The sequence below is a fragment of the Dipodomys merriami genome, unplaced genomic scaffold, assembly GCF_024711535.1.
Source record: "Dipodomys merriami isolate MVZ:Mamm:240054 unplaced genomic scaffold, mDipMer1.0.p SCAF_33, whole genome shotgun sequence".
In the NCBI taxonomy this organism is placed as follows: domain Eukaryota; kingdom Metazoa; phylum Chordata; class Mammalia; order Rodentia; family Heteromyidae; genus Dipodomys; species Dipodomys merriami.
The window spans coordinates 2,163,274-2,178,536 of record NW_027204826.1 but is presented as its reverse complement, the minus strand read 5'-3'; the positions used below and the strand labels follow the sequence as shown (position 1 = coordinate 2,178,536).

The following is a 15,263-nucleotide window of genomic DNA, read 5'->3' as shown; positions in this document are numbered from 1 at the left end:
ACTCAGGGATTGGGTGTGTCCCTGAGCCTCTTTGTGCTCAAGGCTAGTGCTTCAATACCTGAGCCACAGAGCCTTTTCTGTGTAGTTTTATTGGAGCTAAGAGTCTCAAACTTTCCTGCTCGGGCTGGCTTTGAACTATGATCCTCAGATCTTCTTAGCCTCTTGAGTAGCTAGGATTACAGGCATAAGCCTCTGGCACCCAGCCTTTTTTTTTTTTTTTTTTTTTTGCCTTTGTATCTTTTTTGCTTTTTTTCTCCTTTGTCTTGTTTATCTGTCTTTGGGAGGGTAATGGGACAAAGGGTGAACAAATGCAGCAGTGATATTCATGAGCCACTATCTTGAAAATGAACTATGTGTTCTTTCTTATCCCACACTTCCCACTTCCTTCAGCTCTAAGGTTCTGATTTTTCTTTGTTATTTGATGTCATGTTCTATGTTCTGAGAATTTTCTCCAGTGAGGATCTCTGGTAATAAACTATTTTGTCTCTGAATTATTGGAGAGTATGTGAAGGCAACATACCGTGCAATCCCTGAAAACTTCAGCTTTTCATCCCCTTCTGTGACTACAATTGAGCTATGAAAATCTGGAAATCTAATGTTCATAAATACTATTATGTACCAGTACTGGGGCTTGAACTCAGGGCCTAGCACTTGACTGTATTGCTAATGGCTCTTGTTCTACTATTTGAGCCACACCTCTACTTCTGGCTGGTTAATTGAAGTAAGAGTCTCACGGTCCGGCACCCGTGGCTCACACCTGTAATCCTAGCTACTGAGGAGGCTGAGATCTGAGGATCACGGTTCAAAGACAGCTGGGGCAGAAAAGTCCGTGAGACTCTTATCTCCAATTAACCACTAGAAAACCAGAAGTGGTGCTGTGGCTCAAGCAGTAGAGCACTCGCCTTGAGCTGAAGAGCTGAGGGACAGCGCCCAAGCCCAGAGTTCAAGCCCCACGACCAACAAAAAACAAAAACAGTCTCACAGATTTGTCTTCCCAGACTGGCTTTATATTGAGAAGATTTCAGCCTCTTGAGTAGCTAGGATTACAGGCATAAGCCTGGCTACTTTCATAACTTTTTTTTTTTTTTTTTTTTCTGTTGGTTTGTTGGTTGTGGGGCTTGGACTTAGGGCCTGGGCATTATCCCTGAGCTTTTCTATTGAAGGCTAGCACTCTACCACTTTGAGCCAGAGTGCCACTTCCAGTTTTCTGGTGGTTCATTGGAGATAAGAATCTCACTATCACTGCCTGGGTAAGCTTTGAGCTTTGATCCTCAGATCTCAGTCTCATGAGTAGTTAGGATTGCAGGCATGAGCCACCAGCGCCTTGCTCCATTTACAACTTCTATTTGATTTCTTTTAGGATTTTAGTCCTCTGTGGAATATTTCAGCCTTTGTATCTTTTAGGTCATTTTAATTACAATTTAAAATCTTTGATAACTCCTTTTTTCAATAATTTCTGGGTACAGTTCTAAAAGTTTCTTTAATTTTTCCTGGTTTTCAGTCATTTGACTAATTTTCTAGTATGACTAGTAATTCTTTTTTTTTTTTTTTTTTTTTTTTTTTGCCGGTTGTGGGCCTGAACTCTGGGCCTGGGCGCTGTCCCTCAGCTCTTCAGCTCAAGGCTAGTGCTCTACCACTTGAGCCACAGTGTCCCTTCCGGCCTTTTCTGCTTATGTGGTGCTGAGGAATCGAATCCAGGGCCTCATGCACGCAAGGCAAGCGCTCTACCACTGAGCCAACTTCCCAGCCCTGACTACTAATTTTTATTGTTTTCTTTTTTTAAAATTTTTATGTAAGGCCTTGAAACGTCCCAGCTGAAGTGATCCCACTTCCTTCCCTCAGGCCGCATGGCCTCTTGGGCCACAGTCTTGTTTTTTTGTGCCTAGAATGTGTGGTAGTTTATGTTTTTGTATCTGTATTGGAGCTTGAACTTGGCTTGGGTGCTGTCCTTCAGATTCTTTCACTTAAGGATGGCTCTCTACTACTTGAGCCATGCCTCCATTTCTGGCATTTTGGTGTTAAATTGGAAATAAAGAGTCACTTGGATTTGTCTTCTCCAGGTTGGCTTTGAACTACAATCCTCAAATCTTAGCCTCCTGAGTAGCTAGGATTACAGGTGTGAGCTACCAGCACCCCACATGAAGTAGAAAGTTTTGAGGCGACACAAACATAAAAATGTAGTCAAAAGTGCTTGCCACCAGATCAAGATGAGAAAAGTGGTTAGGATAAAAATTATTTAGATTTTTTTTTTCCCTTAAGACAGAAAAGTTCTCCAGGCCCTGGTAGCTCATACTTGTAATCCTAGCCACTCAGGAGGCTGAGATCTGAAGATCACGGTTCAAAGCCAGCCCAGGCAGGAAAGTCCATGAGACTCTTTATCTCCAATAAACCACCAGAAAACCGGAAGTGGTGCTATGGCTCATGTGGTAGAGTGCTCACCTTGAGCTCAAGAGCCAAGGGACAGGGCCCAGGCCCAGAGTTCAACCCTCACAATGGATGGAAAAAAAAAAAAGACAGAAAAGTTAGTCTTGATTACTTGCTTTCTTTGAGTGTTTACTTCAGGTTTGAACCTGGACACCTTCCCCAGGATGGCCGCTTATTGCTTAATGGAAGGGTGTAGTATTTACATGTCTATGTAAACCTTCCCTGGAACACTAGATGGCGCACTCTGACTTTGGATAGAAACAATAACAATATAGTCTCATTTCAAACCCTGATACTTAGATTAAAATGTTTAAAAAAAACTATCATGTTGAAGTTATCACTAGCCTTTTCTAGGAATTGATATCTTAGCAGTGATTAGAGCCAGGGGCAGACTCTGCCCCTTTGGACACCTTTTAAACTTTGCATTATGTCTAAGTGTCGTAAAGTTAGTCTTTGTATTCCTAAGGCTTGTGGCCTAGTTGTTTTTGTGGTTTAACCATTTTTTCGAAGCCCAAACTACATTTAAGTGTTTGCTCTCTGAGTAAATGTGGGAAATTACAAATTTGTCAAATATATTCTGTATGTTGACTAATGCCTAATAATAAATATTCTCTTTTGTATACATAGGCTTCGTTCCAGCGCTCCAATAGTCATGATAAAGTAAGAAGAATAGTTGCAGAGGAGGGTCGTACAGCAAGAAACCTAATAGCCTGGAGCGTTCCCCTAGAAAGCAAAGATGATGATGGTACGTATTAAGTTTAGTCCCATCTTCTTGCAAATTAGAACCATAGCCAAGCATGATGGCACATTCCTGTAGTCCCAGCTACTTGGGAGGGTGAGGCAGGTGCATTGCTAGAAATTCAAGGCTAGCCTGGGTAACATAATGTAAGGCCCTAACTTAACAAAAGAAAAAAATTAGAAGGATATACTTAGTTTTAATGAGTAAATAAACGGCAAACTGAGCACTCAAAATTAGAATTCTTTGGCAACTATGTAAAGGATAAAATTTTGTATATGAGCCAGGAGCCAGTGGCTCATGCCTGTAATCCTAGCTACTCAGGAGGCTGAGATCTGAGGATCACGGTTCAAAGCCAGTCTGGTGAGAAAGTCCCTGTGAAACTCTTACCTCCAGTTAACCACTCAAAAACTGAACGTGGTTGGGGCTGGGAAGGTGGCTCAGTGGTAGAGCGCTTGCCTTGCATGCCTGAGGCCCTGGGTTCAATTTCTCAGCACCACATAAGCAAAAAGAAAAAAGCCGGAAGTAGCGCTGTGGCTCAAGTGGTAGAGCGCTAGCCTTGAGCTGAAGAGCTGAGGGACAGCGCCCAGGCCCAGAGTTCAGGCCCCACGACCGGACCCAAAAAACAAAAAAAAACAAAAAAACCTGAACGTGGTGTTGTAGCTCAAAGTGGTAGAGTGCTAGCCTTGAGCAGAAGAGTTCAGGGATAGCACCCAGGCCCTGAGGTCAAGCCCAAACACTAGCCAAAAAAATCCCCCCAAAATTTTTACTGACTTTATACACAAATGGTTTAAAATGTGTTATTGTTACTTTGCTGTTTCATGTAAGAATGAAATTGGGTTTGTTATTTTGGCTGGCAGACTATGTAAGTTATGAGACACTAAGATTTTAAAAATTATAAAATTCTTACATAATTTATATTAATTTTTCATGTTTTATAAATGAGAGGATATAGCTTATTGGTAGAGTGTTTGCCTAGCCAAGTGTGAAGTTCAGGTTTGATTCTCAAAATAGGGAAAAAAAATCTGCTGAAAAGCTGGAAGAGAGAAGTTTGAAGGTTCCTAACCTAAATAATGTTAGGATGATAAATAAAAGTGTAAGGCGATGGTAATGTTCATCACTCTGATTTGATCATTACACATTGTATGTACACTTGTATACATGTATACAAATGATTACACTGTATTCCATCCATATGTACAATCGCTATGTACCAGTTAAAATAAATATGGGGTTTTAAACATATATACTAAAATTATCATGATTTGGTACAATGTAATGATTGGCAAAACAAGAGATTTCTTTAGTTCTCTTTCTTCTCTACCCCTCTCTCTCCCACTTTCCTCCTCTTTGCCTCTCTCCCCCTCTCTCCTTTTTCCTCTCTCCTTTTCTCCCTCTCTCTCCTTCCCCCTCTCCTCTCAGTGCCAGTCCTGGGGCTTGAACTCAGAGCCTAGGTGTATCCCTGAGCTTTTTTGTTCAAGGCTAGCACTCTGCCATAGTTTCACTTCCAGCCTTTTGGTGGTTATTGGAGGTAAGAGTCTCATGGACTTTCCTGACTGGTTTCGAGCTGGGATCCTCAGATCTCAGCCTCTTGAGTAGCTAATCACAGGTGTGAACCATCAGAGCCGTGCTAGTTCTCATTATTCTGCGAACTAGGAATAACATCCTTTAGTCTTCTCCTTTAGCAGTTCGAGGTGGGGTAAGACTGCTCTTTCTGGGAATGGAGGTTGGAATGCCAAGGGAGACCTGGTTTTGAGATGCTATGTGGACTGCTTAGAGGACTGAAGGGATGACTGTGCTGTCTTTCCCACAGCAGCCTCTGTCTGGTCCTTTTATAAGTAGAGTTTCATGACAGAAAGACAAAGTCTTCCTCAGTCCATCGTGAGAGGCTGGCAATATCAGTACTATTGGCATGAACTTGAGTTAGTGGAGGAGGAAGTGTCTGCCAGTTTTCTCCATTTTTCCTTTGTTAATTTTTATTTTTTTTTTGTCGGTCGTGGGGCTTGAACTCTGGGCCTGGGTGCTGTTCCGGCACTTTTCAGCTCAAGGCAAGTGCTCTACCACTGGAGCCACAGTGCCACTTCCGGTTTTCTGGTGGTTAATTGGAGATAAGAGTCTCAGGGACTTTCCTTAGGATTGCAGTTCAAAGCCAGCCCGGGTAGGACAGTCCATGAGACTCTTATCTCCAATAAACCACTAGAAAACTGGAAGTGGCTCTGTGGTTCAAGCAGTAGAGTGCTTGTCTTGAGCTGAAGAGCTGAGGGACAGCGCCCAGGCCCAGAGTTCAAGCCCTACGACTGACAAAAATAAATAATACATATATATGTGTGTATATATAATCTTTAAGTTGTCCAAAGGAATTGCCATTTTCCTTTGTTGTTAGTAATTTTCCACAGGAAAGTTTGAGCTGGGTACTCGTGGATCACACCTATAATCCTAGCTACTCAGGAGATCTGGCTGGAAGCTAGCCTAGGCAGGAAAGTACTGGAGACTCTTATCTCCCACTAGCCACCAAAAAGCCAGAAATGGAACTGTGGCTCAAGAGGTAGAGCTCCCTCCTTGATCGAAAAAGCAGAGAGATCAGTGCCTTGGTTCTGAGTTCAACCCTCAGTATAGGCAGGCAGGCACACACGCACATACACACACAGCTTGAGAGTATAAATACCTTGTTTCTCTTCAGCTCAGTACTTCTAGCTCCTTTTGGTGCTTACTAGGTAGTTAGAACTTTGGTGATTGGGAACTAGTGATTGACTAGCTTCATCCATTGCTTTTTATAATAAGCTAGCCTTCTAAGGTAAGAAAGAGCTCTGCCTGCCCCTTTTCTGTCTATATGTATTGATGAATTTAAATTTGCATGCACATGACTTCATGTTGTACTCAGTAGTTTAGAATCTACTAGTTTACTTATTTTGGTGTTCAGATTGTTCTAGAGCTGCCTGATGGGAGACTCTGAGCGTCTATTTCCTTTTGACACTTTTATCCTGTTCTTTGAACCCTTCCTCATCTCATTCTCATTCTCCTCACATAAGAAGGTTCGGTTCAGTGACAGTTTGCTTGGGATGGGGAGGTGGTAGAAACCTAGAGTTCAGTCTTCAGCATTGCCACAAAAAAAATTTACTCTTGTTTTACTATTTTTAAAAAATTTACTCTGTTTTTGTTTGTACTGGAGGGAATTTGAATTCAGGGCCCTGTGCTTGCTAGGCAGGTAGGTGCTCTACCACTTGACCTGTATCATCATCCCTTTTGGATTTTGTTGTTTTCAAATCGAGTCTTGCTTCTGCCAAGTCCAGCCTGGGCTGTGGTCCTCCTGTTTATGCTTCCTATGTAGCTGGACAGGTAAGGGCCACCATGTATAGATGTTTATTGGTTGAGCTAGAGGGTGGTTGAACTTGATAACCAGCAGAGGGCTGTGTAGGGTAGATTTCTCTCCATTCCTGGCAGAATAGCAAGGGAGCCCCACCTGTGTTGGGCAGGTTGTTAGTAAGTACTACCTGTGTGTTATCACTCATTTTCCATATAGCTTCCAGGACCTGGCTCCCAGATTGCTTTCCACAGTTACTCTGTTACACATTATAGAATTTCATTCCTGTCTTGAATTGAGGTCAAGGATAGAGTCATTACAAAACAGTAGTGTCTTTTGTGTAAAAAATGAGAGAAAGAGCCGGGCACCGGTGGCTCACGCCTATCATCCTAGCTATTCAAGAGGCTGAGATCGGAGGATTGTGGTTCAAAGTCAAGCTTGAGCAGGAAAGGCCAAGAGACTCTTATCTCCAATTAGTCACCAGAAAACTGGAAGTGGTAGAGTACCAGCCTTGAGCACAAAAGCTTAGGGACAGTGCCCAGGCCCTGAGTTCAAACCCTAGAACCAGTACAGAGAGAGAGGTGGGGCGGGGGGTGAAGGAAGGTTTGAATTTTTTCTTCCAGAGACATCTGTCTCATATTTTTTTTCTCCCCAGTCCTTGGGTTTGAACTCTTGGGACTGTGATCCTCAGATTTCAGTCTCTGAGTAGCTAGGATTACAGGTGTGAGCCATCAAGGGCCTGGCCAAGACCTTCCATGTCCAAAAGAAACTATTAAAAAAAAAAATCAGAGCCACTAGCCTAAATTAAATTTGTGTGTATATGGTAGTAGAATTTGAACACAGGGTCGCACATTTGGTAGGCAGGCACTCTACTGCTGAGCCATACCTTTAGCCTTGCTTTTTACTGGTTATAATTAAGATAGGTTTTGGCACCTGCCCAGGTGTGTACTTGTATTGTGATCCACCTATTTTAGGCTTCTTCTGTTGCTGGCATGACAAGCCTGTACCATGGTTGCAGCTTTCCTCTGTTGAGATGGAGTCTCATGGACTTTTCAGCTGGGGCTGGCCTGGAACCATGATCCTCCATATCTCAGCCTCCCACTTAGGGTAGAATGTCAGGTACACAGCACTGTACCTCCACTCCCCGCCATGAGTTAAGAAGGTGTCTTGAGAACTTTCTGCTTGGATACCTTGAGCCACTATCCTCCTGTTCTGAGTAGCTAAGATTACAGACATGAGCCATTGACACCTGGCTTAAATATTGGTTTTGTTGTTGTTGTTGTTTTTATAAGTGAAAGTATTTTTAATAAGCATACAGGTAAATGTTTGAGAATAGACAGCACTTAACTATTCTTTCATTGGTTCAAAAAGAAATAATGTTAAGAGTGTTTTAAATATTGGGTTTTAAGATACAGTCTGAAGGGGCTGGGAATATGGCTGACTGGTTGGTAGTGTGCTTGCCTAGCATACATGAAGCCCTGGGTTCGATTCTTTATAACCACATACACAGAAAAAGCCAGAAATAGTGCTGAAGTTCAAGTGGTAGATTGCTAGCCTTGAACAAAAGCAGCTCAGGGATAGTCCCCAGGCCCTAAATTCAAGCCCCAGCATTGGCAAAAAAAAAAAAAAAAAAGTCTTAATTTTATTGCTGAAATAAAATTCAAAATTTCAGGAAGTATTTTCCAGACCTTTTTGTAAATTGAGAAGTAATCCACTTGACTGTGTTTTTAATCTGGCCTATTTGGTAAATTGACCCATTCTTGTTCTAAGCCATTCAGTAGAAGCAGTCTCTGGAGATGTGGGAAGTTATTTATTTATTGATTTATTTTGGCCAGTCCTGGCGCTTGAACTCAGGGCCTGGACACTGTCGTTGAGTGTTTTTGCTCAAGGCTAGCACTTTACCACTTGAGCTACAGTGCCACTTCCAGCTTTTTTTTGTTTATGTGGTATTGTTTATGTGGTATTGAACCTAGGGATTCATGAATGCTAGGCAAGCCAGATTCCTAGCCCCCCTTTTTTTCCTTTATCAATAGTTCACATGACCATAACTAGATTATATATTGTTCTGGAATTTCCAGATGGCTGAAAATTCCATGCTAGGATGTCTGAATGATTTGTATAATTTGGAATTATATCATCTAAGTACTAAAGCTTAATTTTCTATTTTCTATTTTTTCCTTTTGCCTCAAAGGAAAACCTAAATGTCAAACAGGCGCAAAATCTAAGCGGACCATTCAAGGTGCTCATAAAACAACTAAACAGGTACAGCTTATACTGCTTTTCACTTGTTCTTTTTTTTGTTTGTTTGTTTTGTTTTTGTCGCTTGTAGGGCCTGAACTCTGGGCCTGGACGCTGTCCCTCAGCTCTTCAGCTCAAGGCTAGCGTTCTATCACTGGAGCCATGGCACCACTTCCAGCTTTTTTTTTGCTTATGTGGTGTTGAGGAATTGAACCCACGGCCTCACGCATGCAAGGCAAGCGCTCTACCACTGAGCCACCTTCCCAGTCCTTTTCACTTGTTCTTAATTTTAACTCCTGAGTTTATTATAAATGATAAAAATGCTATTTTAGACTCAGGCATGGTAGCTAAAATCTATAATCCCAGTAATTTGGGAGGCAGAGGTGGTAGGATTATGGTTCAAGGCCAGCCTGTGAATAAAGTCTCTCAGTCACTCAGCATAAATTGAGACCCTATCTTGAAAGTAACCAATGTAAGAAAATGGTCTGGGGGTGTGGCTTAAGTGGTAGAGAACTTGCTTATCAAACGTGAAGACCTTGAGTTCAAGCCCCAGTACCAACAACAACGACAAAAAGCACACATATTTCATGATTTGGGAATTGTGTATCTTTATCTATGTAAATACATAATATATGTGTTTTTTATATATATTTATATATTTATTTATTTATTTGGTGCTGGTCCTGGGACTTGATCTCAGGGCTTGCCACTGCTCCTGAGCTTTACTGCTCAAGACTAGTGTTTTAGCGCTTTGAGCCACAGCTTCACTTGTGACTTTTGGTGATTAATTGGAGTTGAGTCTCATGGCCTTTCCTAGCTGGGCTGGCTTTGAACTGTGATCCTCAGATCTCAGCCTCCTGAGTAGCTAGGATTACAGGTGTGGGCCATTGTAACATGACAATGCATAGTTTTTAAATTTAACAAATTTGTATGTTGTAATCACTGCCTAGGTTTATATATTTTATAAATTTTTTAATTTTTCTAATTACCTTTTGTGTAGACATATTACTGTCCTCTTTTAAGAGCAAAGTTATAGACTAGGAATGTGGTTTAGTGTTAGAGTGCTTGCCTAACATGCATGAAGCTCTGGGTTCAATTCCTCAGTACTACATAAACAGAAAAGGCTGGAAGTGGGGCTGTGACTCAAGTGGTAGAGTGCTAGCCTTGAGCAAAAGAAGCTCAGGGATAGTGCCCAGGCTCTGATCTGAGGATTGTGGTTTGAAGCTAGTCTGGGCAGGAAAGTCCATGTGGCTCTTTTATTTTCAATTAACCACCAAAAAGCCCACAAGTAGAGTTGTGGCTCAAGTGGTAGAGCACCAGCCTTGAGCAAAAAAGCTCAGGGCCATTGCCCAGATGCAAGTTCCAGCACCAGCATACACAAAAGAAACAAACAGTATTGTAGCATGTTCATCAGTGAGCCAGGCTGTCGATGTCAGTTTATCTTAGAGTATATACTTTAGCCCCTTCTGCTATACATTTCGTATTTTTGAGTCCTTTTGTGATATTCTCTCCTTTGTTATATATATATATATATATATATATATATATATATGTGTGTGTGTGTGTGTGTGTGTGTGTGTATATATATATGTACATATATTTAATGATGCCTTTACATTGGGGTTTAAGGCAAGAATTTGTTTTGATAAAGATGTAAGCTGAAAAAAAATCTTTTAAGTATTTATGTTGAAAAATGTGATTGGTACAAGAACAAATCTAATCTCTGGAAGCTTTTCTTTTGATCTTTTTTTCCCCCTAGTCCTGGGGCTTGAAATTGGCCTGCCTGGGGCTGGGAATGTGGCTCAGTGATAGAGCTCTTGCCTTGCATGCCTGAGGCCCTGGGTTCAATTCCTTAGCACTACATAAGCAAAAAGAAAAAAGCCGGAAGTGGCGCTGTGGCTCAAGTGGCAGAGTGCTAGCCTTGAGCTGAAGAGCTGAGGGACAGTGCCCAGGCCCAGAGTTCAGGCCCCATGACCGGACCAAAAAAAAAAGAAATTGGCCTGCATGCTGTCTCTGACTAGTGCTGTACCACTTGAGCCATACCTCTTACTTCTGAGTAGTTTATTAGAGATAAGAGTCTCACTCGGTTTCCTGCCCAGGCTGGCTTTGAACCACAATTCTCAGATCTTAGCTTCCTAAATAGCTAGAATTACAGATGTGACTCACTGGTATCTGGCTTCTTTAAATCTTTTAAACTTTTTTAAAATTTATTTTTTATTTTTATTTTTTAAGTAATTGTACAAAGGAGTTGCCATTCAGTGAAGTAGAATGTAAATACAAAGAATCTTGATCAATGTTACCCCTTTCATCATTTGATCTGTTTTCTTCTTCTTCTTCCATGTTTTATCTCACCAGAATACTGCAGGAGACTGTAAAATAACATCCACAACTGGAGAGAAACACTTTGACAAAAGTCCTACCAAGGCCAGGCATCCTCGGAAAATTGATCTGCGAGCTCGCTACTGGGCATTCCTTTTTGACAATCTTCGGCGGGCTGTAGATGAAATCTATGTGACTTGTGAATCAGATCAGAGTGTGGTGGAATGCAAGGTAAGGGCTGCTCTGGACCTGTAATCCACTTCAAGTTAGGTGCGTGGGCTTTGCTTGATCATTTCTCTCACTTGTTTTACTTTCGGTTGTGGGGCTTGAACTCAGGGCCTATGCACTATCTTGAGCCTCATTGTGCTCAAGACTAGCTCTCTACTACTTGAGCCATAATGCTACTTGCAGTTTTTTTTGTTTTTTTTTTTTTGGGGTCCGGTCGTGGGGTCTGAACTCTGAGCCTGGGCGCTGTCCCTCAGCTCTTCAGCTCAAGGCTAGCGCTCTACCACTTGAGCCATAGCGTCGCTTCCGGCTTTTTTCTTTTTGCTTATGTGGTGCTGAGGAATTGAACCCAGGGCCTCATGCATGCAAGGCAAGCGCTCTACCACTGAGCCACCTTCCCAGCCTGCCACTTGCAGTTTTTGAGTGGTTAATTGGAGATAAGAGTTTCATGGGAACTTTTTTGCCCAGACTAGCTTTGAACCACGATCCTCAGATCTCAGCCTCCTGACTAGCTAGGATTTACAGCTGTGAGCCACCAGTGCCCAGCTCCTATATGCTTTTTTTTTTTTTTTTTGAGTCCAGTGGTGGGGTCTGAACTCTGGGCCTGGGCGCTGTCTCTCAGCTCTTCAGCTCAAGGCTAGCGCTCTACCACTTGAGCCGCAGCGCCACTTCTGGCTTTTTTTATTTTTGCTTATGTGGTGCTGAGGAATTGAACCCAGGGCCTCAGGCATGCAAGGCAAGCGCTCTACCACTGAGCCACCTTCCCAGCCCCTCCTATATGCTTTTTATTTTATCATTGTTAATATAAAATGATTCCTTTGGTCCCCCCCCCCTTTTTTTTTTTTTTTTTTGTGGGTCATGGGGCTTAATCTCAGGGCCTGGCTGTTGTCCCTGATCTCTTGAAATTAAGGCTAGAGCTCTATCACTTTGAGCCACAATGCCACTTCTGGTTTTTTTGGTGGTTAATTGGAGATATGATTCTCATGGGGACTTTCCTGCTTGGGCTAGCTTTGAACTCTGATCCTCAGCTCTCAGCCTCCTAAGTAGATAGAATTATAGTTGTAAGCCACTGGCACCCTGCTTCTTTGATCCTTACACTAAAATTGACATGCCTTTTTTTGGATTTGAAGACTGCTTTTTTTTTCTTTGCTCTCATTTAATTATGTCCTTTCCTGTTTTGTGAAAGCTTTGGTAGAAAGTTGTTTTGAGCTGGGAGTAGTGGCTCATGCCTCTAATCTCAGGGGGATGAGATCCGAGGCTCAAAGTTTCAAGCCAGTTTAGGCAGGAAAGTCCATGAGACTCTTTAGCTGCAATTAACCACCAAAAAATTGAAAGTGGAGCTATGACTTAAGTGGTAGAGTGAAAGCCTTGAGTGAAACAGCCAAGGGACAGTGCCCAGGCCCAGAGTTCAAGTACTGGCACACGCATGCACACAGTAGTAATTTGTACAATTTTCTTTCCTTTTTTTTGCATGAATTTCCCCTTTGTCTTTGACTTATCACAGGGCGCACATCTCCACCCCTCCATCAGCACAGGCACAGTGCTGTGCCCTACGCTGAGCTGAGTGGCAGGGCCGTATTGACGTGTTGGGCTCTAGGGTCCGTGCACTCGTATTGGGTATCGGCGGGACAAAGGGATGGCGCCAAGCATCCTGCTCTCTGTGCCAGTAACTAGAATTAATTACAAACTAATCGAATCCGTTGCAGCCAATTGGTAAACGAATTGGTAATTGTAGCTGTACATCTATATGTAGTTATCTGAATGCCTGTACCATTCCTTTCAGAGGCACTTTTGTTCTGTTCCATCCTGCTTGACAAAATGGCCTTCCTCGCTTTAGAAGAAAGATTTGCATCAGTGACTGCCGGGTTCCCCCAGCTGCTTGTCTTGTTTGTATTCCCCTGTTCCTCAAACACGGCTCAGATTACAGCTGCCTGCTACTGCGCTGATCATAAACATTCCTTGAAATAAGCTGTTCAAACCACCCAATGTACTTTCTCTGTGCCAATTAGTATCAGAAGCATAGCTGCTTAGAGACTCCGAAGAGGAGTTTTGTTTTGTTTTGTTTTTTCTTTAAAGCAAGAAGGGAAATCAGTTGAAAATTTCTAAAATAAATTATTCCAAATTAAGTCTATCTGTGCCCTAATGTTCGTGGTTTAAAGTTGAATGAATTGAATTAGACCATTTGAATTGAGAGAAGGAAGCTAAGTCAGGTTTTTAATTTGTCCTTTTCCTGATTGTGTAAGACTTTTATTACCAGTGATTTGGCACCAAGGATCATCATTGAAAGGAAAAAATTAAAAAAACAATACTTCTTTGTTCAGAAGTATTTTATTTTATTTTATTTATTTATTTTTTTGGGTCCAGTCATGGGGCCTGAACTCTGGGCCTGGGCGCTGTCCCTCAGCTCTTCAGCTCAAGGCTAGCACTTTACCACTTGAGCCATAGCGCCACTTCCGGCTTTTTTCTTTTTGCTTATGTGGTGCTGGGGAATCGAACCCAGGGCCTCAGGCATGCAAGGCAAGTGCTCTGCCACTGAGCCACCTTCCCAGCCCCGTTCAGAAGTATTTTAATGTTGAATATAACTTAAAAAATTGTTTTCAGCATTTCTAGATGTTTTGAACTCAGGGTTTTGCTGCTAGGCTGACATTCTACCATGTGAGCCATGCCCTCCAGCGTGGCTTTCTGCTGGTTATTTTGGAGATGGAGTCTAGATGAGCTTTTCTCCCCAGACTGCCCTTGAACATTGATCTTACAAATCTCAGCCTTCTGAGTAGCTTGGATTGCAGAGATGAGCCACCGGTGTCTGGCTCAGAATATAATTTTTGTAATAAGTAATGGTGGTACCATTTTTCATTTGGGAATAAGTTGACATAAATTAATAGTCATGGGTCTTATGCCTAAACTATACCTACTTCTGTATGGTGGTCTTTGCTGCTGATTCTGCAGTAGTTATGGAAAAGTAATTATTTTTCAAGTCATCATACTGGTTTGCAAGTGATTATACTGATCATATAACTGGCTGGTGTTTTCTGAGAGTCTTGGAAAATAGTCATTATGGTAAAATGAGCCTACTGTGTCTTTATGGCGAGGTGAGGGTGTGTTGCAATTTCAGTTTCTTTGTCTCATACCTTATGCATGTGACTGACAGCTTTGGCTGATGGAGCAGTACTTACACAGTCACATTATCAGTTGCTTTTGGTGGTACTGGGGTATGAACTTAGGTTCTTGGCTGGCCTCCCCTCCCCCCAATTGATTATTGTTGAGATAGGGTCTCTTTATGCCCTCACCAGCCTGAACTTTTTTTTTTTTCCAGTACTGAAATTGAACTACTTAGGATATTGTGCCTCCAGGGGCAGGTGCTCTGCTACTTGAGCCACTTTGTCAGTGCATTTTGCTTTCATTAGTTTTTGAGTAGGGTCTCACTTTTGTGCCTGGACTGGATTGCCATCCTCTTACTTCTCGCTTTGCCGAGATGCCAGACACATGCCTGGCTTTTTATTGTTTTTTGTTTTGTTTTTTGTTTTTTTTTTATTGTGAAAATTTGTACAAAGGGGTTACAATTACATGGGCAAGATAATGAGTACATTTCTTATCAAGCATTGTAGCCTCCTCCTTTGTTTCCCCTTCCCATCCCTTCCCATCCTCCCCCCTGGCTTTTATTGTTTGAGATGGAGGTCTTTGGGAAGTTTGTGCCCTAGCTGGTCTTGAAACTTGATCCTCCTGATCCCTGACTCCTGAGCCTCTGGGATGTTTACAAAAGTCTTAGCAATAATTGTATCTTTTTCTGTTTTGTGTATTTGGGGCATTTACATGTGTTTTTTTTCTTTGTGATAATTATCTGTATTTGTATGTTTTATGTACTCTTTTATATGTCATCTTTACTATTAGATGAAAAGGAGAATATTCAGGAAGGTCTTGTAGTTGTTGTTATTGTTGTTGTTGGGCTTGAACTCAGGGCCTGGGTGCTGTCTCTGAGCTCTTTCACTCAAGGCTAATGCTCTACCACTTTGAGCCACAGCG

The 15,263-nt window shown here is 42.1% G+C and overlaps 1 protein-coding gene across 2 annotated transcripts in view; it reads left to right on the top strand.

Annotated features, from left to right (window-relative positions):
• Positions 1-15,263, top strand: part of Scaper (S-phase cyclin A associated protein in the ER) — a 213,885-nt gene that overhangs the window by 8,706 nt on the left and 189,916 nt on the right. For both annotated transcript variants that reach the window (XM_070042817.1, XM_070042816.1), the window contains exons 3-5: positions 3,052-3,169; positions 8,653-8,723; positions 11,055-11,249. In XM_070042817.1, coding sequence (XP_069898918.1) covers positions 3,052-3,169; positions 8,653-8,723; positions 11,055-11,249 — 384 coding nt within the window. The remainder of the gene's footprint in view (positions 1-3,051; positions 3,170-8,652; positions 8,724-11,054; positions 11,250-15,263) is intronic.